We start from the raw sequence: 26,135 nt of genomic DNA, 5'->3' as shown, positions 1-26,135 counted from the left end.
AGTATATTTCTTAAAGGCATGTTCTAACTCTTGGCTACTGGATTTTTCCAATAACTAAACTGTAATTCAAGAATAATGGAGTAAATGGGCTTACTTAATTCTTTTATATATAAATCTTCACATTTTAGGGTCCCATACAGTTATTTGATTCTAGTCGTATGAGTGAACTGGAAAAGCAAATGGCCTTCATGTCTGACAGATGTCATCACAATGATGAAGAATATGGCAAAGTGATGCTACAGCTTGAGAAGCTTCAGGATCAGGTTGCCCAGATGAATGACAAAAGTGAGATGTTGATACTAATAAAAAATGTAATGGGCCAACATCTTAAGGAAATGCAATCTGAGGAAATGGCACGTTCAACGGTAAAGATAAAATAAGTGTTTCTGATGGTTTCTTAATTAGCGTACTAACCCTAGTGCATATTTACTATCCAAATTATATGTAAGATTTTTTACGTTGTATTTAAGAGCCTATGTTAAAATTACTAGAGGTAGTTGAAGCTGAGAATGAGAATTTGAGTGTAGCTGGAGTGTGAAATTACTTAACTGCTTATTTCCTTTGTTTTTTAAGGCCTACATCAGTGCAGTAGTCTAGCAACTTTTAATTATAAGTTGTTATACTTCTTGTGTTGAGTTATAAATCAGAATATTTGCATTTTCAGCCATCCCCTTCTCCAGTCTAATGTATACCCCCTTGCAGTCAATGCACTTATTTGTGTTGATGCTTTAATAAATCATTCGTAAAACAGGGAGTACTCGCGTACCAATCCTTGAAGCGTTTGAAACTAACTTCCAGTTTTTCTTTTTTTAACCAACAAAAAAGGCTGTGGATGGTAGCCCAATATCATGACCTGCCATGTACCAGATCTAGGGCTTTCAGCAACTCCTGAATCTTGCTCTTTAGGCAAGAGGCACTAAAACAGATGCTGGATGTCTTTAGGATGTGAGGAAGGGGGAAGAGAGAGAGCTCTGTTTAACTTGCACTACCTAACTTTTGTAACAAAAATAGTAATTATAACATAAGTGTAAAATTATGGCACCGGAAATAAGAAAGAAGGCCACAATTGGATGATAGGGTTTGTCACTTATGAAAAGTCAAATGCTTAGAGTAGGCTGTATTTGTAAACACGTTTTATACTTTTCATTCTGAATATAAATGTGTATAAACCTTTTGATGCTAGGGACAGTATTTATTATAGCGTACTACTAATAAACTTCTTTCCTTCAACTCTTTCTTCCACTCTGACCCTCTGTTAATATCAGAAGGTGATGGATTGAATTTCCTATAATGCCCAAGTTATTTAGGATCATTAATTTAATTGCCTTTCAGTGGGATTTGAGCTCCTAAATCAGTGGTTCTCAACCTATTTACCATTGTGGGCTGCATAGGCAGCTCTCTGTTATGTGGGCCACATCTATACAATATATATTACCTGTATGGCTGTGAGGCTGTCACGTGGGCTGCAGCTGTGTGCTGATTGGGCTGCAAGTGGCCCGTGGGTTGAGAATCACTGTCCTAAATCTTTAGGAAAAGTCTCATCTAACGTTTCATGTTACAGTTAACTTTCAGTACAAAACCAGAAACACTACAGGAAACAAGTTGGGTAGGCTACTAAGTAATAGCCTACATAAGAGTTCAAATCTTAATCTGACAAACTGTGTTTTTCCACAAAAAGTGCTTTTACTAGCCCATATGCCCTTTAATTAATTGGCTGCCCAATTTGGTATTAGGCTCTAGCTTTGGTGCTAGCATCTGGAACTCAAGATTTCTGCTGATATTGCCCCACCAACTGGCAAGCAGTAAGCATCATGTAGTTTTGTCAGCAGTACTGCCTGCCCCCTTCTCGTGTTCTTGATCTCATAGGGCTATCTCCAAATGGCTAGTCTAATGTAGCACAGCTTGGCATCAAAAATCAATTGGACTTAAGCATTTTTCAAACATATTTAATCCTTGGTTTGTATGCACAAAGTATCTGGCATGATCACAACATGAAAGTAATGATTTTACTAAAGATATTAACAGCAGTTTGACTATTTTTGTTCTCAGTAAGTCGAACATTTTTTTCCTGTTTTTAAGACTGATCTTCTGGCTTTACACCAAGAACATGAATTGCGCATTTTGACACTGGAAGACTTTATTGGAAAACTTTCTGCAAAATCTGAGGTACTGAAAGGCTCTTGCCTTCCTACCTACATATAGTGAGTCCAAAGCATAGCCACTTTACAAATTAAATGGAGTAAACTTCAGTCTATAGAAATGTTGCTTAGTAAACTTTTCCCAATATCTATCTTGTACCACTCCAGTTATCAAGTTTAAGTCTGCAGTGCCCAAACTTTCTTTAAAATTGCCGCCTCTTGTTTCTGGAGAGGCTGAAGACACAGGTTTCTGTCTGCAGGTGCAGGAAGCTGAAATTGTTTCATGTTTGCACATCTAAAGTGGCTGTCAAAGTAAAAACATTTTAAAAAACCCTCAAATAACTGAATTCAGATTTTTAAAACTGGTATTCATTTTAATGCAGCAGGTTCACAAGTAAAATTGTTTGGTCCTACTGCCTTTCACTTGCTCTGGAAAATGAAACTTGAATGGTCAGCCCCACTCTAAGGGGTTGACTACACTTGTGAGTTAGAGCGCATTAAAACAGCCCCTTGGCGCCCTAGCTCGCTACCCGTCCACACTGGCAAGGCACGTAGAGCGCTGACATGCTCTCAGCCCCCCTCCCCCCCCCACATCACTCCTCCTTCCCCCATTTGAAAAGCACGTTGCAGCCACTTGCATGCTCAGATAGCTACCACAATGGACTGCTCTCTGTGGCCGTTGCAAGAGCTGCTAATGTGGCCACGCCAGTGTGCTTGTAGCTGTCAGTGTGGACAGATTGCAGTGCTTTCCCTACTGTGCTCTACGAAGGCTGGTTTAACTCAAAGCGCTCTACATCTCCAAGTGTAGCCATGCCCTAAGGAGCTTGTCTTCACTGCAACAGTTAGCTTGAGTACACTCCAGTGAGGGCAACCTCTCTTCAGAACAACCCTCGGGAGTTACACAGGGTGATTTGATTATCAGCACAGAATGACTGGATTAGCAGAGTGACTGGATTAGCTTCTGAGGAGTTATTTAAAATGTTGCATTCCCACTGTGTTACTAGCTTGAGCATCAGCATCGCTCAAGCTTCAGCCCACCCCCAACAGGCCAGCCAGCTTGCTTAAAGCACTATTTAACTCAAATTAAAGATTTTTTGTATGTGGACAGGAGTTGAGTTAGGGGTAACACTTGAGTTATAACTTGAGCGAACTGTGATGTGAAGACACAGCCTAATTCTTTCATTAGCATAATACATTTATTTAACTTCCACAAGGCTGAAGCAGAAAATGTCTCAGATTCCGTGACTTCTGTGACCTAATCTTAGCCTTACTTATAAGTACAGGTCACTTTGTATTGGCACAGGCTGGACTAGTGCCAAAACCTGTTTGAGGTCCTAGTATCTGGTGCTTTGTTTTCTGTGCTGTATGAGCAAGAGTTCTGAGATCTCTCTTGCATGTTCCTGAAAGTTTCATACCTAGGATCAGTACTGGTGTCCCCAAATGTAGATCTCTATGTGAATGCTGCTTCACCCAATACAGGGATGGGAGCAGATATCTCTGGAGATCTTTCACCTCATTTACGTCCTTCCCCTTCCAAAGCCACACTTACAGGTAACTGTCCTGTAACAAAGGAGAGCCCAACATCTTAGATTAGCTATGTGGGATCTTTGCAGAGTAGTACCTAATGATTTGTACTCCCATTCCCTCATACAGGGAAGAAAACATTTAAGTCCCTGCCAACTAGAGATCCAAACCTAGGAATCTCTCTCTGATCCCTTTCATGGCAGCTTGTGCCAATGAACTGGGCCACTGCGTTTTTAATAGTCCTATTGATCTGTACTAGCTGTCTTTTTGGTGAGGGGTGGGTTTTTTTTTTGTTTTTTTAAGCTACAGATCACTCTTCATCAGATTCTGATCAATAAAGCAGGTAATTTGGAATAGAATGATTTATACAAATGCATGTACAGAAACATTAAACTAAATTATTTAGGAATGTAATCTTTTATGGGTGCTGACCAAGCATGTCCTCTTCATGTGGCAATTATCCTTATTTGCAATCTTGAAGTTAAAGAATGCACTTCTCAAAACAGATTTTTCATATCTATCAGGACATCCAGAAGGAACTTGAACTAACCCAAACAAGAACAGTGAGGTATGACTACTGTCTATGTCTAATATGTTGCATTTTGAATCCTGATACTAATTGATGGTGGTAGGAATCGTTCACTGAACTACAATGGTAACTATCCTTTTCTAATGCCTGTTGTGTATCAGTTGAGTTTTGTTGAAGTGTTTGTCAGCATGAGTGTTACCTTTTTATAATAGGTTTTGGTGGAGATTCTAGACATCCGTGCAAGAAGACCAGCTCTGAACTCTGAACAGTCCCATATCCTACCCCCAATATCTGACCATTATTTAAGCACCTTATTTCTCTAGAACGGTATGAGGCATAAATTCACTACCACTCTAAGAGGGTGAGTGGGGCTGGCCAGAAAAAAATAATTGTATTTGGCAGAAAAAATCTGAGGTTTTGGCATTTGGTTTCATTCTGCATTGGGACGAAGCCACGGCCTTTGGAAAAAAAATAAGACCCTGACCAACCTCTCCAAAATCTCTTCTGTTGAAGCCTTTCCACTCTGTATGAATAATATTGAGGCAAAGAGAGACTGACTGTAAAGCAGTGGTTTGGACACTAACCTGTGATGTGGGAAACCCATATACGAGTCCCTGTTCTGAATCAGGAAGAATAGGAACTTGAAGCTGAGGAGCCAACATCCTAGATGAGTGTCTAAACCACTAGGGTACTGACTAATGTGGGGTGGGTGTCTCTTGTTTTTTGGCTAGAATTTCCATCCTAGATCTGAGAAGTTTTTCCTGACAAAAATTTTGTGAAAATTAACACATTTCCACAAAAAGCTTCGGTTTTGAGTAATTGGCATTTTCCGACAAACATCTTAACAAAAAATTCCTGACAGCTCCCAAGAGTGAAGATTTTTGGAATTTCCTCAGAGGCCACTTACTAAGTGTTAAGCAGTATGATTAAAGAAAATGTGCTGAGACCAGTTCTGATTCCAAGGGACTCACGTAAATTCAATCTGTGTACCATCTTAATTTCATCTACATTCAGTTTGTCAATCATCTTAATTTCTATTTTTGAATCACATGCTACTAGGACAGAGCAGCATTTTTCTCAAAGACACAACTAGTTTGAGAAGAAGTGTAGCCGGATTTAGGGTGTCCTAATAATATTAATTTATCAATTAATTTTTTATTTTATTTAATTGAATTCAAATAATATTAATAATAATGATTAATACTATGGGTTTTAGACTCACCAGTCTGTTTGATCAGAAGATAAAAGTTATTGTCCCAAATCAGGCTCCACAGAATTTACAAAGGACCCTCAGGGGTATGATAGGAAGCTCACATTGAGACAAATATATTTGTAAAGACTTTTTATTAAAATCAGTGAAATAGTAATTCAGTGGTAAAATAATCAGAGTTACAAAGTTACAATTGCATTACTGCTATTCAAAAGATACATATGATATAGTATTATATGCAACAAAGCTTTGGTTAATATACTCACACCCTTCCTCAATAACCTGGTGGTAAGAGACACAGGACCTGCCTTGTGGTTCAGTTTTTTCAGTTCTTTAGTGTGAGATGCAGTGCTTAGAAGAAACTAATACTAAGAGCTATCAAAACTAACTTAGGGTTTACTTGACTAACTTAAACTCAAAACCTAATAAACAAATTAAGAATAAAACTTAGGGAGACCAAGCTTAGCCTAGTTCCCTTGAAACTTAAAGTTTAAGAAGAACAAGTATAGCCTACTAATAGTAGTAGTCATAGTAGATAGAATAGAGTGAGTGTAAGTAAGACAGAGTAAGTGAGAATACTCTAGCGAGGTGGGTTACCGCTTTTATAGGTCACAAGTGCCGGAAATCCTTCCTCCTATGCCCAAATTTCATTCCTCACCCACAAAATGTTAGGTTAAGCTTACTCCATAGGCTAGTATGTTTGTGCGTATTGATGACCCGTATATTTGCATATAAGTTTTCTTGTGGTGTACCTATTAAGTCTGTGGGTACAACACTGAAAAACCCCCTATGCCATTCTTCCATTGTCTGTTGGTCTAGATAAAAGGTCCAAGACACATGTGTGGATACTTATCTATTTAGGTAACAAGATATAGGTCAACTTTGCCTTCTGGGTAAAAGGTTTTAATATCGATATGCTAACTTTGCCTAAGCTTAACATACAGGATGTGGCCTGTAGGTCTCTTGCATTACAGCCAAACTTACTTTAATATAAATCCATAAACCTATTGTAATAAACCAAATACTGAAACTATAAGAAAAGATAGAGAGAGAGAGAGGGAGATGCAAGTAAGTAAGCAAGCAGGTTAGTCCTATAGGCTACAGAAATGGTGTGTTAGATCTGACTGTACATCATTTTAAATAATAATTCAACTAATAAAATAGCTTTAAAATGATATAGTTGATCAATTTTCCCTTATCATATAATTCCCATTGATTTTGTATTGTTTTGAAATACTTCTTGGAGGCCTGACTTAGCCATACTATAATTTAGACCCTGAGTTTTAAACTAGTTAATGGAGATCAAATACTGTATACTCCACTAAAATGATATGGCAAATTCATGTAAAAAGACATCAACTCTGGTTCTATAGAAACCTTACAGAATCCCACAAACCTACCTATGTCCTAATATTGCATTACCAACTAAGTAAAATCCCATAGAGATATAATTCAAGTTTGGATCAACACTTCAGAATATATTGATTTAAAACAGATATTTAGTATGACTATCTTTAAACAAATACATATTAATTTGAAAGGTCATGCATTACTAGGGTCACAAAGTCTATTTTTGGTTTTACCGTGAAGTTGTTCACGCTATGTATTAGACAAAAGGCTTATTCTGTCAAATATTTGATTGAATTTTAAGTTGTGTGATTTGTTCTGACCTCTTGCTCTTAAATTATGACTTTTTTCGGGTTTACCAGTGGAAGTGATGAGCAAAACCAGCACCTTTTATCCAAGGTTAAACAACTAGAACTAGAGTTGGCTCACATGAAATCAGAACTGTTAACTCCACAAGACTTGAAGACCAGCTGTGAGAAAGTAGATACAATTCATGAAAAGGTAAGTTCTACAGTTTTATCACTATAAAACTCTTGCAATTTTCAGTGGAGTCTCCACAGGAAATATACTCCATATTTGTTTGATTGCACTGAATAAAACACTTTAAAAAGACAACGGTATGCTAATTTTAACAGTAATACTGATTTTTGAGGTAGCAAGTACTAATCTTACTAGACCCTTATACATAACAAGGGATAAACCTAAATCTTAAATGGAACTAAAAGCACAGAGAGTAAATATATTACACTGGTTTTGTGTATAGTGTATATACTCTAATGCAGTAATTGGTATATGGTTTTCTGTGTCCAGCTAATTTGTACAAATACAGAAATGCAATAAAATATGGTTGTAAAGCAATAGTTCAACTGAATTGGTTTAAGTAATGTACAAATATAGCACCTCTTTCTTCAGTTGCAGCATTAAATCTGTAATTGTAAATTGGAACAACATGAGAGAACTGACATCAGGGGGTAATGTGGATTTGTGATGTCTATTCCATAGTTATTAAAAGGCCATTAAATACTTACTCATTTGGTCGCTCTCAAGCACATGACCTCCTTCATCAGAATCTAGGCTCCTATTCCATTGACAGTGGAGTTCATCTCGAAATAATTGATATAACATTGGAAGTGTTAAAAACTTATCTGGCTACTTATGAGATATAAAATTGAAGAACATCTGGTTAATGCACCTGTGAACCCACACTTGTGAAATATTCATCAATCTTCATATGTGTTCTTGTTGAAGTCAAGCCCTGTATTTCAGAAAAAACATTTCAGCCTGGCTGCATGCACGTAGCACTTCCTTTTTGTTGGCCTTTATGGTACCTCCTTTAAGGAATCCTAGCGGCCAGCATAAAAGATTATAAAGTGTATCTGAGCCCTGAAGATGTAAATTGCACATAGTTTGCTAGCAATTTGTAAGACCTTTATTTCACTGCCAGATCAAGTGACCAGTTTGGATCTCCTTAGCTTTTTGAGTTGTTAAGCAATCTGGATTTCATATAGATGTGTAGAGTTTTTTCTCTCAAGATGATCAAACAGCTTTAGCAACAAAATACAACCTACAATACATAACTTGTCTCCGGGTTTAATGCACAGTTCCTGAAATGGTTTCTTGCGGTAACTTAGCCTGACTCTCTCTACTTATCATGTTAAAAGGGGAAGGTGGGAATTCTTTATTCACAGACTTCCATATTTCGTTTGTGTAATTCAGTGTTATGTTTTTTTGTTCTCGATATTTTTACCTCAGACCATTTACTAAACTATTAATCTGTTTCTTCCGATTTAAGGACCTTTTCACATTTATATCTTGCACTGTTAATTCCAGAGGGGTGCGGGGGTTAGTGGTGGTGGTGGTTTCAGTCGGAGTACAGGAAGATGGTAATATTTGTGGAGCAGAGAGGGCTGATTAGATGGCAGTATTTTCTCATATCTGTTTGATCCAATTTATGGTTCTGCATGTAGAAAAAGGGTCTAGTATATTCTTTTTGTTTGTCATTTCAGGTAATTTTGATGATTTATTTTGATAGGTCATTCTGTGTGTATCTTAATTTGTCTGCCAACTTCTTTTGTGAAAAGGAATGTCTTTCACATATTCTCTGGCTACGTATTTACCCAGCCTCTGAATAGCTTCTTGAGGTCCTCAGTAACTCCATCTACTTATTGGGATTAAAATAAGGTGACAAATGTAGTGATGTTGTGAAGTATTCTTTTGTCAACTTAATCTTAACTGAGACCACCATGTCAGATGTGCTTGCAGTACTGAATAATGGTGAGGCGCGCACACACAAGAAACTGACATTGATATAACGAGAAAAGTTTAACATAACTAATGCCTTGCCAAACTACTGCCAAAGTTAGGGTGTGTGTTAGACTCTTTTAGGTTCTTCTCTCCCCATCCCACCAGTTGTTCCAAGAGTTCATCTCCTGTGTTACAAGATTCCTCTCCCACCCGCTACGCGAAGGCATGCTATGCCAATGGATGAGTTTTTACTGAAGTGCTTTACAAACATGGAGATATATGAAAGCTACATTTATTTGCAGCTCTGAAAAACTTAAGGATTTTAAGCGTACCGGTTACACAACTGTTCATTTTATGACTTCAAATGATTTGAGGATTAAATTATTTTGAAAGAGTATCCAAATAGTAACTGTTACTTATTGATGGATTTTACTAGGTAGATGCCCAGGTCAAAGAATCTGTCAAACTTATGTTTTTTGGTGACCGACAAGAAGACTTTTCTGAATCACTACTCCAATGGCTAACATCCAAATTTGTGAGCAAGAGCGATCTGCAGGTTTTGTTACAAGATCTAGAGCTGCAAATCCTCAAGAATATTACTCTCCACATGTCTATTACAAACCAAAAGCCAACCTCTGAAGTAGTAACAAGTACAGTAAATAATGCAGTGATTTCTGGCATCACAGAAGCGGTAAGCATTCTAAAATAAACGTTGAAAAGTTTGGTTCATAAGTTGATAGCTATTGTTACTTAGGGTAAAAATTGTTTTTAAAGGATTTTATTACAGTACATAGTTTGTCATGTCTAAATATAACAAGTTAATGAAATTGGTTTCAGATAGGAAATTTGAGGGAGATAGTTTAGAAGTTTAATGGCAGTTAAGAAAAATCTAAAATGCATTGAAATTGTGCTTCATATAATATCTAAAGAGCTGTCAAAGATTTCACTTCGGTTTTCCACTGTTTCAGTAGCAGTTTAAGTAAAATCTTATAGCTTTCGATTGTGGACAGCACTGTTTGGGTGCACGTGTTGCCCAAAAATAACGTCCTTATATATTTTTTTGTGGTGATACAACTTCGGCCTGGTCTAAACTACAAAGTTAGGTCGATGTAAGTCACTTTGCATCAGCCAATTTGCATCTATGCCCAAATTTTTCTCCAGCTGATGTAAATGCTCTGTTAAAATGATGCCATAAATCCACCTCCATGAATGGCATTGAGCCACAGTTGACTTACTGAGTTGATGCAGTGCGAGTGTAGACACTGCGTAACATATGTCAATCCTAACAGTACTCCAATAGCTTTCTCACAATGCCTGATAGTGACTGCCCTGGATCCACAGTGAACTCCACTGTCCAGGGGTTACAGAGACTGGAATCTACCTTCCCACTTACAAAACCCCACTTTATTTTTGAAATGCCTTTTCCTGATTGCCCTGCTTGGCAAGCACATCTAGCAGTTCTCCCTTATTGTGTGTAACTGCCCTACCAACTGTGTCAGCTCCGTGCATTAGACTTGCTTCTGTCTGGAGTAGACGAGGTATTAGATCTCCTGGGCCTGTGGGAAGAAGAGGTTTTTCAAACACAGCTATGAACCAGCTACAGAAACATGGACATCTGTGAAATAATTGTATGGGGGATGCAGGCGACGGCATATGACAGGGATCAGCAGCAGTGCCACGTGAAAGTGAAAGAACTGTAACAGGCATACCACAAGGCCAGAAAGGCCAACATTTGATCTGGTGCTGAGCCACAGATCTCCTGCTTTTACAATAAGCTGCATGTCAGGGTTGGCAGAGTTCCCACCAGCATCATGCAGACAACTGTAAATACCTCAGAGGAGCCTGAGACAGAGACCCAGTCTGTGAACAATGAGGAGGAGTTGGGAGACATGGCAGAGCTGGGGGTCCAGCTATGTCATGAGCCAGGACCTGTTCAAGACTCCACGTCAGTCTGGCCAGTCCCATCAGCAAAGCACCGATGAACCTGGTGAAGGGAAAGAAACCTTGGGTAAGTGTGTGCATTTTCCTTTACAGTGTTTAAACGAAAAGGTGGAGACCAGCCCATCCCCAAGTAAACAAGGCATAGGCATCTATTTTCATTGTTTGACTCTTCTGAGAAGAGAGAGCAGTACAACAAACAGAGGTAGAGTTGGTATCTGCATTTCACTCCCCTGTTCGGTTAGGGGGGGTGGGAGGAGAGAGGGAGCAGTTTATGTACATAGAGGTGTCCCTTGCATCCTCCTGAGAAATTTCTGACACTTTCATGAATGTACTCTGCAGTTATCCCCCAAAGGTTTCTAGGGATGGCTGACTTTGTTATTCCTCCACTGTAGGACACTTACACACACACACACCTCCGCAAGGAGTTCTGCTGGCACAATTGCAGTAAACAGGCTAGCAGCATATGGACCCGGGTGGCTTTGGGATGTTCTCTGTGCCTTTGTTACTCTCAGAAGTGAGATAATATAAAATCACCACCTCCTGTTGAAAATAGTGCCAATATTTAGCACCGTTGTCCTATACGCGTATCTATGGAGAAAGGGATTGAAATTTTGTTTCATGCAACCAAAAATCTTAGTGCCTGCCTCCCCACACTCCTCCTTTGCCCCTGCTGAGCCATACACACCATGGCTGAGACTGGAGAGCAGTGCTGTGCAGAGATACTCCAAAGCTGAAGTGTCAATAAGCATGTCATTAAAAAAATTATGGGAATAAGGGCAGGGGATTTTGAAACTTGTATCTTTCCCTTTCTGTTGTAAATCCAATGATACATATCTCTGTTTCATCTGTAGCTGCTCCATTGTGGCCCCCTCCACACCACTGGAACCCTGAGGAGAAGAAAGAAGAGGGCTAGTGAGATCCTGCAAGCCAGTGATGCATCAGACTGCAAACAAAAGGCCTGTATGGCCAGCGTGGCAGATGGCATGGGGAGGGACAGAGAGGACAGGAGAAAATGGAGAAAGACCCAGAAATCCCAGCAGGAAAAGGAGAGAATTTCTCAGGCAGCAAACACAAATGCTGCATACTCTGGTTGACCTACAAGTCCAGTAATCACCAACTCGCCACCCTTTGCAGTCCCTGGAGAACTTCATGGTGGCAGCTTTCCATGCACCCCAACATTCCACCTGGCATCCTGGGCCCCATCTCTACTGCTACCACTCCATGCTGGTGGATAGTAAGGAAAACTACAGCTTCACATACACTGTCCTATGAGAGCCACAGTTGCTTTGTGTAGCCAGAATAGACTGCACTTGTGCACTGAAATGGACAGAAATGTTTGCTGCCTTTCTGATTTTAAAATTCTGTTCCATTAATATATGTAAGAAGCTTGTATTGTATTGTCCTTTATTATATGCACATTGATTATTTTGCACTGTTTTTGTCACTCAAATTTCTATTAAAAAATATATAATTTTTTAAAAAATAAATTTAGTTCACCTCTCCTACTGCAGAATGCATAGTGGTACTCGAGCACCCAGGACTTTTAAGTTTATGGCACCACAGAACTCATAGGTTCAACAAAACACCAGATTCAACAAAACGCTAGTCAAGTGTGTAAATGTACAGCAAGCTGCATGTAATTCATAGGTTCACTAAAAGACAGTGTCATATGTATAAATGTACCACTAGCACTACACAGTTCCTAACTGGCCCTACGGGTTTGGGGGCTCAGCACAGACCAACATGGTGCATTAATGTGGCTGACTATTATAGTGCTCTTTCAAAGTCTTCTACAACCGCATAGTTCCACATTAAGCCTTTATGTCTTGCTGTTCAAACTCAGCAGACAGCCACTCCACCTCCACCCTGGCAGCTTTTCCCCTTTGCCTCAGAGATATTATACGAGGCACAGCAAGCTGCTATAACCTTTGGGATATTTTTTTTTTTTCCCCCTGAAATTCAGTATTGGAAGTACACACCAGTGTCCCTTCAGTCTACCAAAAGCACTTTCAACTGTCCTCCTTTAAATACTGAGCTGGTGGTTAAATCTTTCCTGTGTGCTGTCAAGGTGGCTTTTAGTGAACCATGGGAACAAGGGGTAGGCAGGGTCTTCCAGTATCGTTATAGGGATTTCAGTATCGCCAATGATGATTTGCTGGTTGGGAAAGAATATCTGTTTTCAGCTTTCTGAACAGTCCTATGTTCTTAAAGATGTGAGTGTCATACACCTTCCCTGACCAGCGCCCATTTATATCAGTGGAGCATCCCTGGTGATCCATCAACACATGCATAGCCATAGAAAAGTAAGCCTTTTCTGTGGATGTACTCTGTGGCAAGGTGGGCTGGTCCCAAAATAGGGATATGCATGCCAAGTATCGCCCCACCGCAGTTTGGGAACCCCACTGCTGCAAATCCATCCACTGTGTCCTGTACGGTACTGAGAGTCAGTCCTGCATAGCAGGACACTATTAACGGCCCCCAATGTGGATTTTCTAACTCCAAAATGATTTCCCACTGACCAGTACTAATCCAGCATTGCAAGCTTCCAAGTGTGATTGCCATTCGCTTCTTAACTGTCATCGCAGCTCTTATTCTGGTGTTCCTGCGCTGGAGGGCTGGGGCAGACATTTGAAAGTTCTGCAGCTACTGCATCTCATCCTATACCTGCATTGCAATGCATCTCACCAGTCAGTGCTCATTTCTCAGGCCCAGAAGGGCCGCTCCACTTTCTGCAGGTGCTCGGTGAACACCACCAGCAGCCTTGAATTGTTTTTCACTCTGTCCCTTAACAGTCTGTCCTTGAAGAAATCGTTATGTCCCCAAGTATTGCAGTTCTTTCTCCGGGTCTGCAGATACCAGGAGATCTTGCATCCTGTATTTGCAACATTCATAAGGACAGTGCAGAGCTGCGTGGGCTCCATGCTTTTGTCAGAGATAGCCGATGCAGAAAAGGGTTGTGGGGGTTTGTCGGATTCTTTAAAAAAGCATGAAGATTACGGGATATGGATGGCATTATGGGATGGAGAAAGTTGTATGCAGGAACTTGACCTTTCACTCCCAGAGGTCCCTGCATGATTCATTTCTATTTCACAACACATTGCGATAATTTCCCAAAAAGATTTAGCTATGTGGCAGTGGGTGGGGCACACTGGGATGCCTTCCTGTGGTGCACTGCACTCTACTTTGACACAAGCACTCCTGAGTACATGCAGTGCAGACACAAGCAGCCAAGTATACACAAGCAGTGTACTAACATGGGGCAGCTGTATGCTGATGTAATTTGCATCAACCAGAATTTGTAGTGTAGATGTGGCCTTATGCTTCAGTCAGCAGTCTCCTCTGGTGGATTGTTAATTAGGTAGTTACAATAGACTTTCTAGTCTTGTGACTTAGAAAACTATTATTCCTATCCTAAAACAAGTAGCCACATTGGCTGCAATAAAGAAATATAAAGTAAATTCCATTACCCTTTACGATCTGTAATGCCTGTCAAACCATGCTGTCTTGGGAGCTGAGGAATACCTAAAGTATAAAGAAAAATAAAATATAACCTAATGGAGAGAAGACTGAGACTTACAGAAATGCCATTCAGAGTGATCTAGTGTGATGATCATAGTCTGACTGGCACTCATCAAAAATTGGCTAATGTATCTTAAAGATATTGGTTCCAAAGATTCTGTGATATAGTACAATTTTATTACGTGTTTATACTATCTTAGTTAATAAAGACTGTTGAATGCATGTATGTCTAATACCAAACATGTTTTCTTTTTCCATACTCTCTCTCTTCCCTTATATCTGTAGCAAGCACGCATTATTGTAAATAATGCATTGAAACTCTATTCTCAAGACAAGACTGGTATGGTGGACTTTGCTTTAGAATCTGGAGGTAAATATAGCAGAAAAGCTATAAATAGATCAGTCTGCTATTTGCAGCAATGTAATCTGAGTTGTCAGTTTTTGCAGTAAATCAAGAATTGTGTGCAATGCTTGACAAACAATAGGAATACTATATATTTTGTATTATTTTGTTGAGTTGGATGTTAATAGTATACGCCATAAAAAGTGCATACAAACTTAACTCTGAACTACTGGTTGCACTGTGGAAACACACTGATATACTTGAAGTAAGAAGTATGGCACAAGTTTGAAGATGCTTTAAAAGAAAATACTGAGGGATAATTAAGCAAGAATAGCTATTTTGTACGGTATACATATTATGAACATGAACTAACTGAAAAAGCGCATACCTGTTCAGTTTTTTAAACCTCTTTTTTTCAAAAATACAGTTTCATTTCAAGCTGAAAATAGTACTTATTTTCTGAGAAATATGCTACTGTTTGAAAAGTGGGGTACAGCTTCCTTAATGTAAAACTCTATTTAATATGGGGACAGGATGCTTGCATTAAAATAACAGTGTTTACAAGAAAGTTACTAGAATTTGACAGGATTTGGATATTTGTTTGAAAAGAATCACTGGCATATTCAATTTGGAACAATATTTTACTGAAAGCAAGACTAGTTACCTGATGAAAAATGGAAACACTTCATTATTTGTGTTTTAACCTGACTCTTCTTTTTGAGGTGGCAGCATTCTGAGTACTCGCTGTTCTGAGACCTACGAGACCAAAACAGCTCTAATTAGTCTCTTTGGAATTCCTTTGTGGTATTTCTCTCAGTCTCCCAGAGTGGTAATCCAGGTAATGAAAAGCAGAATATACCTAAAATCCTGTTGTTTATTTGTATTTCTGTAGCACCAAGTCATGGACCAGGACCCCATTGTGCTATGAAAGTTGTGTTTTAAAGCTACACGGTCAAGAAACTTTGGATACCAGAATTTTTCTTGAAATGGAAGATGCATCCGGAACTTCATTTCTGCTGAGAATAGAACCCTGTGCAGAGAGCCTACACAAGGCCTAGTCACCATTTAAATCACACTTAAGCCCTATGTGGAGGATTTAAATGTGACTAAGGAGGTGCATAGGCCTTGTCCAGAGGGCCAGCCCAAGGAGAATTTTCTCTAAAAATGAGAGAAATAAGCACAGGCCAAGGCCTGTCATTATTGGTTTTGAACACCTCTGTTTTTTGGTTGTCTAGCTTGAAACATTTGAAAGAGGGCCTGGTTTTCAGAAATTTCTGGGCACACATCCTATGAAATTTACGCCGCTTTAGGGAGAATCAATTTCGGCACGGAGATCACTAATCGCTTTTGACAATACTGGCTATAAGTTTTATGTAGAACCCCAACTGCTAGGGAGGAGCACAAAAGAATAGTGGGGACAAAGTCAAAAAGGGTAAGGCACAAAATTAGTTATACCTAATAAGGGACATAAGGCAATAAGAAGAGATCAGTCAGCCTACCTTCAAAACTAGAAAGATACTGGAACGAATTAATAAACAATCCATTTGTAAGCACCTAGAGGATAATAGGATTATAAGGAATAGTTAGCATGGATTTGTCAAGAACAAATCATGCCAAACCAACCTAATTTCTTTCTTCTACAGGTTTTCTGGCCTAGTGGATAGGGGGGAAGCAGTGATGTATTTTGATTTTTAGTAAGGCTTTTGATGCTGTCCCACAGGACATTCTCATAAGCAAACTGGGGAAACATGTTATAGATTAATTTACTATAAGCAACGTGCACAACTGGTTGTAAGACCATAATCAGAGTTATCATCAATGGTTCACTGTCAAATTGGGAGGGTGTATCTTGAAGAGTTCCGCAGGGGTCAGTCCTGGGTCCAGTACTATTCAGTGTTTTCATCTTAATGACCTGGATAATGGGATGGAGAATATGCTTGTAAACTTTGCAGATGACACCAAGCTCGGGGGCGCAGAGTTGCTCGCGTTTTGGAGGCTAGAAATAGAATTCAAAAGAACCTTGACAAATTGGAGAATTGATCTGAATTCATTAAGATGAAATCCGTAAAGATAAGTGCAAAGACCTTCACTTAGGAAGGAAAAATTACATGCACAGCTACAAAATGGGGAATAATTGGCTAGGTGGTATTGCTGAAAAGGATCTGGGGGTTATAGTGGAACACAAATTGAATATAAACCTACAACGTGATGCAGTTGCAAAAAAAAAAAAAAGAAGCTAATATCATTCTGGGGTGGTATTAACAGGAGTCAGAGTAGCAGCCGTGTTAGTCTGTATCTGATCATGAAAACTTATGCTTTAATAAATTTGTTAAGTCTCTACGGTGCTACAAGTACTCCTTTTCTGTTAACACGAGTGTTATATTTAAGACACAGGAGATAATTGTCCTGCTCTACTTAGCACTGGTGAGGCCTCAACTGGAGTATTGTGTCCTATTCTGGATGCCACACTTTAGGAAAAATGTGGACAAATTGAAGAGAGTCCAGAAAAAAGCAACAAAAATTATCAAAGGTATAGAAAACCTGGCCTGAGGGGAAAGGTTAAAAAACCTGGACATGTTTAGTTTTGAGAAAAGAAGACTGACAGGGGACCCAGTGAGTCTTCAAATCTGTTAAGAGCTGAAATAAAGAGGAGTATGGTCAATTGTTCTCCATGTCCAGTGATGGTAGGACAAGATATAATTGACTTAATTTGCAGTGTGAAAAATTTAGGTTCGATATTAGGAACTAGAAGGGTAGTTAAGCTCTAGAAGAGGCTTCCCTGGAAGATTGTGGAATCCCTGTAATTAATTTTTTAAGAACAGGTTGGATAACCCTCTGTCAGGGATGCTCTAGATTTAATTGTTCCTGCCTCAGTACAGCGGACTGGACTTGATGACTTCTTGAGGTCCCTTCCAGCCCTGCATTTTTATGATTCTATCAACAACAAAAATTGCTCTTGGCTTCTTAACTCTTGCATACTTATAGCCATATTGTATGACAATAATGCTATCTGGGGGTATAATTTAACTGTCAAAGTTGGTTTATTCACCTATTCAATGCTGTCCTTTATGTCTAACATCTAACTTTTTTCAGACTACTTTGAATATATAATATTAAGGGTTTTTTCCCCCCAACAAAGGTGAGGAATAACTTGTAACTTGTATTGTCAGCCTCTTGCACCGGAACACCAAGTACTAGCCATTGCAAAACATATTTGAGAATAAAACATTCTTTCATTACTGAAAATACTTATCTGGTAGTTGTGTTTTCTGTCTTTCTGTACAGTGAATAATTTAAATCATACCTGTAATGCATGTTCTCTCAAATTTTTGAATCAAGAAAATGTCCATTCAGCTATTGTAGAAAAATGAGAATTTCTGACCCTAATGCTGATATTGCAGAGGAGAAATATCCTGCTTCTTGCAAACAATGTTTTTTGATCTGGTAATTTGACCCAAACTCTCTTAAATAGACAGAATTGTTTTTCATGTAACAGGGTACAAAGTATAATCAGTGGCATAACCTAATCAAACTAAACTTTAATAACTCAGTTCATTAGAATGTTTTACCAATATGTTCAATATTTTTCTCCCCTGCCCCCTCTTTAGCCTGACATATATCCAGGAAACTGCTGGGCATTCAAAGGATCACAGGGATACCTCGTAGTTAGACTTTCTATGACGATCTACCCAACAGCCTTTACGTTAGAACATATACCAAAAACTCTTTCACCAACAGGAAATATCACGAGTGCTCCTAAGGATTTCTCAGTATATGTAAGTCTTTCTCTGGTAAAGTTAAGGTATTAAATGTTTTTGTTCTGTTTGGATAATTTGAGTGGAACTACTATTCACAATTTAAAATATTTATTAGTGTAAAACAGCCCTCTATTTTAATATTTACATTTATTGCTCTTAAATGTACCTCCTTTTGTAGCGTTTTGAGATCTATGAATGAGAAATAATGTATAAAAGCTATGTATTTTTAAAAATTCTAATGCTTCCGTTATTTTACCCATCTAGTTTACAGAGAAGTGCATTAAAGCAAAGTAATCAAACTTATTACACTTGTGTGATGATTATCTAAAGTGATCTTCAAGTCCAAGCACTTTACGCTTTCATAAAAGGAATGGATCATAATCCTTTCAGGCACTGTCACATAACAGTAGTCTACAGCTGTATGGCACAGTCATGGTCCATTTTGACTTCTGGAAACTGTTTTTATTTCCAATTGAGATGAAATATGTAAAATAGTGAGCATTGATACCCATCCCAGTCTTCTTCAATCCCACCCTTTCCTGGTCCCACCTTTTCTTTCATTCTTGTTATTCCTGGACAACCCTTATTTTCTCCACAATGATAACTAGTGGTTGTACTGCCCTCCCCTGTTAAGAATGTGACACCCTATCACTGCAGCCAAACTTAGTTTTGTCATTCTGATTATCTGAAATTTGAAGGAAAAAAAAAATAATCAAGGCTGAACTCTTGATGGTAGGGTCTAGAAGATGAATATCAGGAAGAAGGTACCCTTCTTGGACAGTACGTCTATGATCAAGGAGGAGAGTCACTACAGATGTTTCAAGTGACGGTAAGCCCACATTAACAGAAAATACACAGCGGTTGCCAAAGCCACTTGACTTTGCCTCTTGCAGTAGTAGCAGTAATTTAATTTTAACGCTGCTTTGATACATTTGCTGATGCCTTTCACTACCCGTGTGCTCGTATGCAAAATGCTAGCGTTCTGAAATGTGATTCTGATTAAACTCTTGCACTGATAACTGCAATAACTTAATGGCATTATTCCTGACTTGCGCCATTGAAATTGAAGGGTCATTTTGGCATTTTTATTTTTGCCTTCCATAAAACATGCATAATGACGAATATTTTTCAGTATCAGAAGTTTGCAATATCCATATTAAATAAGTTGGACTACAGTTAAACTGGTCCCACCACACAGTGGATTAGATCAGTAACTTTCACTCAGTAAAACTATACAGTAGCACTGTTCATCTGAAATTCTCTGTGACTGGAAAGTTACTGTGTCTTATTTTAAAGGTTATTCTGCTATAAAAATCTTATTCCTGCTTTCAAGCCTTTAAATAAAAGCATTAAGAATTATTCTACTTCATCTAGATCTCCAGCATAGCATGGGAAGTCAAGCAAAGACCATGAAAATTTGACAGCTTGTGTAGATTGCAAGAGACTATCCATAAATTGTGATTACCTTTTGGGTATATAATTTAACTACTTAAGTAATTAATGATGTATGCAGTGTAGTGATTTGGCTGCTACTCTTAAACAACTTTCGGTGATCAACATCAGTTGTCTACAGAGAAAAGTAAAGTGGTGAGTGATGTCTGATTTTTTTTCATGTTTTTTCAGGAGAAAAATGAAAATGCATTCCAGATAGTGGAGCTAAGAATTTTGTCTAATTGGGGCCATACAGAGTACACTTGTCTGTATCGGTTCAGAGTGCATGGAAAACCTACTGAATAAACTAGTACACTACAGCTTTTTTGTTGTATATTTTCTGTTTGTATATATTGGAAAACCTAGAACACTGGAATCTTTAAAGGATGAGGATCTGTGACATGTACTGCAGGATCAATACTCCTTTTCAGTAAAATGCAGACGACTGCCAGCAGAATTGTATACAAACTCGTACCTGCTCTGATGCTCAGCTTGTAATTGCTGGTCAGCTTTATATTTTAATGTGTCCATTCTGAGAAAAATATTGCATGCAAACTACTCTGGTTCAAAAGCCAAGTTGGCAAATAGGTGATATTTATTTTATTACATTTGAATGTACAGTTTTTAAATAAGATATGCTTTCTGCAGCTAGAAATCTGTTTTAAATACAGGCCCCATCTGCACACTTCTATTACCCTGGCTCCCTATGTCAAAACCTATAAACACTTTTAAACACTGTGGCTAATGTATCCTTTAGTTGACCATGACTTTTGAACTTGTTGCTAGGCCCAAAAGGACTTCCTGAGTAGATGCAGAATGAGATACATGTTACTGTCAAGGAAAGTGAATGGAACCAAAAATAGTTTAAACATCAGAGGCACAAAAATCTTTCCTCTAACATGGAACCATGCATTAATGTAAAAGCCAGGGTTGATTTTAAATCACTACAGTTACTTTTAAGTTTTCTTCCTATCGAGTTTCCTTTTGACTTAGCTTGTTAGAATAATCACTCAGTGTACTAATCTTTAGTAGGCTTATCTCATATACCAAGGTGAGAGTCTGGCTAGTGGTCTGCTGATAAGACCAATTCAGAGCTCAAATTGTAGAGGCAAAATCTTGGTGTGCAGAGATCTCTCTTCAGCACAGGATTAGTTGGGCTGGCTCACTTTATAAGTGCTGTACTGTGGAAGCACTAAGTGAAAATAGGTTCCACGTCATAGACTTAACTTTTAATTTAAAACAATTCTGCATTGAAGTAACTTGCAAAAGAGGTCCACACTCAATGCCACTATATTTAGACAATGTTTCCATTTTTATACCATTAAAGTGGAGGATTCATTATCCATTGAAGAATGTTAGAGCAATGACTCAACAGCATTATCTTACTTGATTTAATTGGAACTTGCATTGTATTAACAGACTGCATTTTTTTAACAGACTTGATGCCCAGCTCTCCTTACTTAGAGGCTCATTTTGTAATTTTATTTCTGAATGTTACTGGAAACCCTTTATAAACAAGATTCCTGAAAGACATTTATGTGGAGAAATTATCTTACTGTTGTAATGCATTTTATTGGGTCAACTTAATTACAAATGTGCTATGTTACATTTTTCAGAAAGATGAATGATGGTGCTGACTGGTTTTCTGCATTAGATTTCTGTATGTTGCACAATAGTCCTCAAAATGTTTTTTAAAAATCTCCATAGAAAGAGTGTTTTAGTTCAGCTAGAAACAGAACCAATGGCCTATGCAGAAGAGCTAGATAAAACATGTACAGGTGTTTCATATAAGTTAAATATATAAATCAGAATTATCCTGTATAAATTGGAATTAGGATCTGGGGTGGGAATATTTTGAATAACACTAACTTATTTTTAAAGAAGCAAGATAGGACTTTGTGCAATGTATTTTTGTAAATGCTTTTCAAAATATTTGTCTTGGTATTCTTTGCTGCCTCCAAATGGACAAGATGCTATTGAGATGTTTAAATAAAGAGTTTTAATTTTTGAAAGTGCATGTAATATTTAAAACAAGTAATAAAGTTTCTTTTCTGTATTTATGCTGAATCTGTTTGAATATTCTGGCTAAAATAACTAATGTAGGGTAACCGCTTTTAGAATAAATCCATTTTTCTACATTTTTAATAAACAAATACATTTCAGTGTAAAACTGACGTGAAGTTCAATCCAACTTTATTATGAGGATATATCCCATAGCTGTGGTGAGAAAAGAGGATGGTAAATGGACACAGGGCAGAGCAGTACTATATATAAATAAAAACATTTTATATGTGGGAAATTCCTTCAGGAACTGCAGGAGGGGTAATGCTAGAGAGTAGTCTTCTACTTTTCACCCTCTCCCTGCTCTCCAGAAAGCTCTGCCTTTTACTTTCATTGTCTTCTGTCAAAAGGGATTTATGCATGCAGAAGGGAGGCAGACTTGGTTGATACATAAACTCCTGTCCCTTACGGCTATTCTACGCTACACAGGTTGACATAAGGTGCCTTATATTGACCTAATTATGTCAATTCTACATTACAGCCTTCCTGCTGATAATATAAGGGCCTTACTACACGGACTTAACTCCCCCTCCATGAGCTGTAAGGTGTACTCTGGATGTACCAAATATTGTTTCAAAACTAGTTATAGTACCCAGAACTGTTCCTGAGAGGAAAAGCTTCAGCGTAACTACCAAGCATGAGACACTGCATTGTGGGAATTGAGGACTAGCTCAGCAACTGCAGCCCTAGTGGCTTTCTGCCCACTCTTAGAAGAAACAGTTCTAGGCTTACCTGGTTCAGATGGGCCTAGCTACTAAAGACTGTCTGAGGTATTGCAAACGATGCTTGTAAAACACCTCCAGTGGCTATTGTGTGTAGATGCAAGGCATTGCATGGGCACTATCAAATTACAGTATTAAAACAACAATGCAATGTAGATAGGGCCTTTTGTGTATTCACAATTCCAGCCTTAGTGTGCAGAATCCTTTGCACTTTAACACACTCTAGGTGTTGTACAACCAAATAATTCCTCAATCGTTCATAAGAGCAGAACACAAAATATGCCACAGCCAACCTCCTATAACTACTTATGGGCACTTAAATATGTGGAAAGACACCATGCTTGTAATGCGTAGTCAATTACAAAGTTCAGTGGGTTTTGTTCATATATGTAAGTGAAGACTCCTGCTGTAATGAACCTTGAGAATAAACATTGTCTGACATTTAGTGCAAATTGTACTGACAAGTGGACTCTAAATATTCTGCAACTAGAGGTGGAATGTCCAGATTCACTTTCTGTTGTGGACTGATGGGTATTCCAGTAAACTCTAGTCTGTAACAGCACCCTATTGCAAATAAAAACAAGCTTCTGTAAAATCCCTGCAAGCTGCATGGAAACTTTTTAAAGACCCCATAATCAAGGCTCAACTTAAATGTATACCGCAAATTAAAAAACAGTAGGAGAACCAAAAAAGTGCCACCGTGGCTAAACACCAAAGTAAAAGAAGCAGAGAGAGGGAAAAAAAGCATCCTTTAAAAAGTGGAAGTTAAATCCTAATGAGAAAAATAGAAAAGAGCAAACTCTGGCAAATGAAGTATAAAAATATAATTAGGAAGGCCAAAAAATAATTTGAAGAACAGCTAGCCAAAGACTCAAAAAAGTAACAGCAAAAAAATTAAATACATCAGAAGCAGGCAGCCTGCTAAACAGCGAGTGTACGATCGAGCTGCTAAAGGAGCACTCAAGGACGATAAGGCCATTGTGGAGACACTAAATGAGTTCTTTGCAGCGGTCTTCATGGTTGAGGATGTGAGGGAGATTCCCATATCTGAGCCATTCTTTTTAGGTCACAAATCTGAGGAACTGTCCCAGATTGAGGTGTTGACAAAGGTGTTGGAACAAATTGATAAACTAAACAGTAATAAGTCACCAGGACCAGCTGGTATTCACCCAAGACTTCTGAAGGAACTCAAATGTGAAATTGCAGGACTACTGTCGTCTGTAACCTATCATTTAAATCAGCTTCTGTACCAAATGACGAGGACAGCTAATGTGACGCCAATTTTTAAAAAGGGCTCCAGAGGTGACTCCAGCAATTATAGGCCAGTAAGCCTGACTTCAGTTCTAAGCAAACTGGTTGAAACTATAGTAAAGAACAAAACTGTCAGACACAGAGATGAACGTAATTTGTTGGGAATAGTCAACATGATTTTTGTAAAGGGAAATCCTGCCTCACCAGTATACTAGAATTCTTTGAGGGGGTCAACAAGCATGTGGAGAAGGGGGATCCAGTGATTATAGTGTATTTAGATTTTCAGAAAGCCTTTGACAAGGTCCCTTACCAAAGGCCTTTAAGCAAAGTAAGAAGTTGTAGGATAAGAGGGAAGGTTCTTTCATGGATTGGTAACTGGTTAAAAGATGGGAAACAAAGGGTAGGAATAAATGGTCAGTTTTCAGAATGGAGAGAGGTAAATAGTGGTGTCATCCCGGGGTCTGGACTGGGCCCAGTCCTATTCAACATCTTCATAAATGGGAAAGGGGGTAAACAGTGAGGTGGTAAAATTTGCAGATGATACAAAACTATTGAAGATAGTTAAGTCCCAGGCAGACTGCGAAGAGCTACAAAAGGATCTCCCCAAACTGGGTGACTGGGCAACAAAATGGCAGATTAAATTTCATGTTGATAAATGCAAAGTTATGCACACTGGATAACATAATCCCAACTATACATATAAAATGAGTGGTCACAGCTAATTTAGACCCCATCAAGAAAAAGATCTGGGAGTCATTGTGGATAGTTCTCTGAAAACATCCACACATTATGCAGCAGCAGCCAAAAAAGCAAACAATGTTGAAAATCATTAAGAAAGGGATAGATAATGACAGAAAACATCATATTGCCTCTATATAAATTCATAGTACACCCACATCTTGAATACTGCGTGCAGATGTGGTTGCCTCCATCTCAGAAAAGATGTATTGGAATTGAAAAAGGGCAACAAAAATTATTAGGGGTATGGAACGGCTGCTATATGAGAAAAGATTAATAAGACTGGGACTTTTTAGCTTGGAAAAGAGACAACTAAGTGGGGATCTAATAGAGATCTATAAAATCATGACTGGTGTGGAGAAAGTAAATAAGGAAGTGTTATTTACTCCTCATAACACAAGAACATGGGGCTACTAAATGAAATTAATAGGCAGCAGGTTTAAAACAAACAAAAGATAGTATTTTTTCACACCATGCGCAGTCAGCCTGTAGAACTCCTTGCCAGAGGATGTGAAGGCCAAGACTATAACAGGGTTCAAAAAAGAACTAGAGACATTCATGGAGGATAGGTCCATCAATGGCTATTAGCCAGGATGGGCAGGGATGGTGTCCCTAGCGTCCGTTTGCTAGACAGGGATGGATCACTTGATGATTACGTGTTCTGTTCATTCCCTCTGGGGCACTTGGCATTGGCCACTGTCAGAAGACTGGATACTGGGCTAGATGGACCTTTGGTCTGACCCAGTATCCCTTTCCCCCAAAATTCAATCAGACATTAAAGTACTATGCTGTTCCAAAATGACACAACAAAACTTAAACAGTAATGTTGAGTAAGGAAGCTGCAGATTAAGTCAGATAAAAATATATATTTAAACTTGTCCTTTCTGTGACTTAATATAATTTAGCAAAATGAAGAAAATGGTATTTGGTTGCAACTCCATTGGACTGCATTTGAACAAAAGTCCTCAAGGTTTTATTTTCTTTTTTTTTCCCCTTGCACAAAATGTGTGTGTGTAAAACAGTTGCCCTCTAGTGGAATAAAACTTGTTGAACCCTTTGAGAGAAACCACACAATTCCATGTTAAGCTACTCAGATCAGTAGTTGTAAAGATTAAAATACAGGTCATGTGCATCAAGCCATGTGCAATATGGCATCAAGAAGCCTTATATTTGCAATGTCGTCCACCCCATGTTTTCCCTGTCGGGGACATTTTTTAAGACTCAGTGGAGAGATACATAATTGAGCGTTATTGATCGTGTGGTAGCCTGTACTTGAGTATTCACACAACATTGTCAAAACAACTGGGCTCAGTATAAAACCTGGGATGTGGGGACAGATTTTTCTGTGAGTTTTCCAAAGCTGTCCTCAGAAATCTAGA

The 26,135-nt window shown here is 38.5% G+C and overlaps 1 protein-coding gene across 12 annotated transcripts in view; it reads left to right on the top strand.

The window, feature by feature from the left end:
- SUN1 (Sad1 and UNC84 domain containing 1) overlaps positions 1–22,040 on the top strand; it is a 62,041-nt gene extending 40,001 nt beyond the window's left edge. For 11 of the 12 annotated variants that reach the window (XM_048865903.2, XM_048865911.2, XM_048865906.2 and 8 more), the window contains 10 exons: positions 129–365; positions 2,080–2,166; positions 4,187–4,230; positions 7,111–7,249; positions 9,429–9,683; positions 14,738–14,822; positions 15,518–15,633; positions 18,404–18,571; positions 19,290–19,382; positions 20,177–22,040. In XM_048865903.2, the coding sequence (XP_048721860.1) occupies positions 129–365; positions 2,080–2,166; positions 4,187–4,230; positions 7,111–7,249; positions 9,429–9,683; positions 14,738–14,822; positions 15,518–15,633; positions 18,404–18,571; positions 19,290–19,382; positions 20,177–20,290 (1,338 nt within the window). In that variant the 3' untranslated portion in view covers positions 20,291–22,040. Of the gene's footprint in view, positions 1–128; positions 366–2,079; positions 2,167–4,186; positions 4,231–7,110; positions 7,250–9,428; positions 9,684–11,026; positions 11,136–11,784; positions 12,387–14,737; positions 14,823–15,517; positions 15,634–18,403; positions 18,572–19,289; positions 19,383–20,176 lie in introns of those variants that run through there. The other variant, XM_075132685.1, reaches the window with a different exon arrangement.
- Positions 22,041–26,135: the final 4,095 nt, after the last annotated feature.

Source organism: Caretta caretta, chromosome 10, assembly GCF_965140235.1.
Source record: "Caretta caretta isolate rCarCar2 chromosome 10, rCarCar1.hap1, whole genome shotgun sequence".
In the NCBI taxonomy this organism is placed as follows: domain Eukaryota; kingdom Metazoa; phylum Chordata; order Testudines; family Cheloniidae; genus Caretta; species Caretta caretta.
Note: the sequence above shows the minus strand (reverse complement) of the source record. Positions and strands in the feature narration are given on the sequence as shown.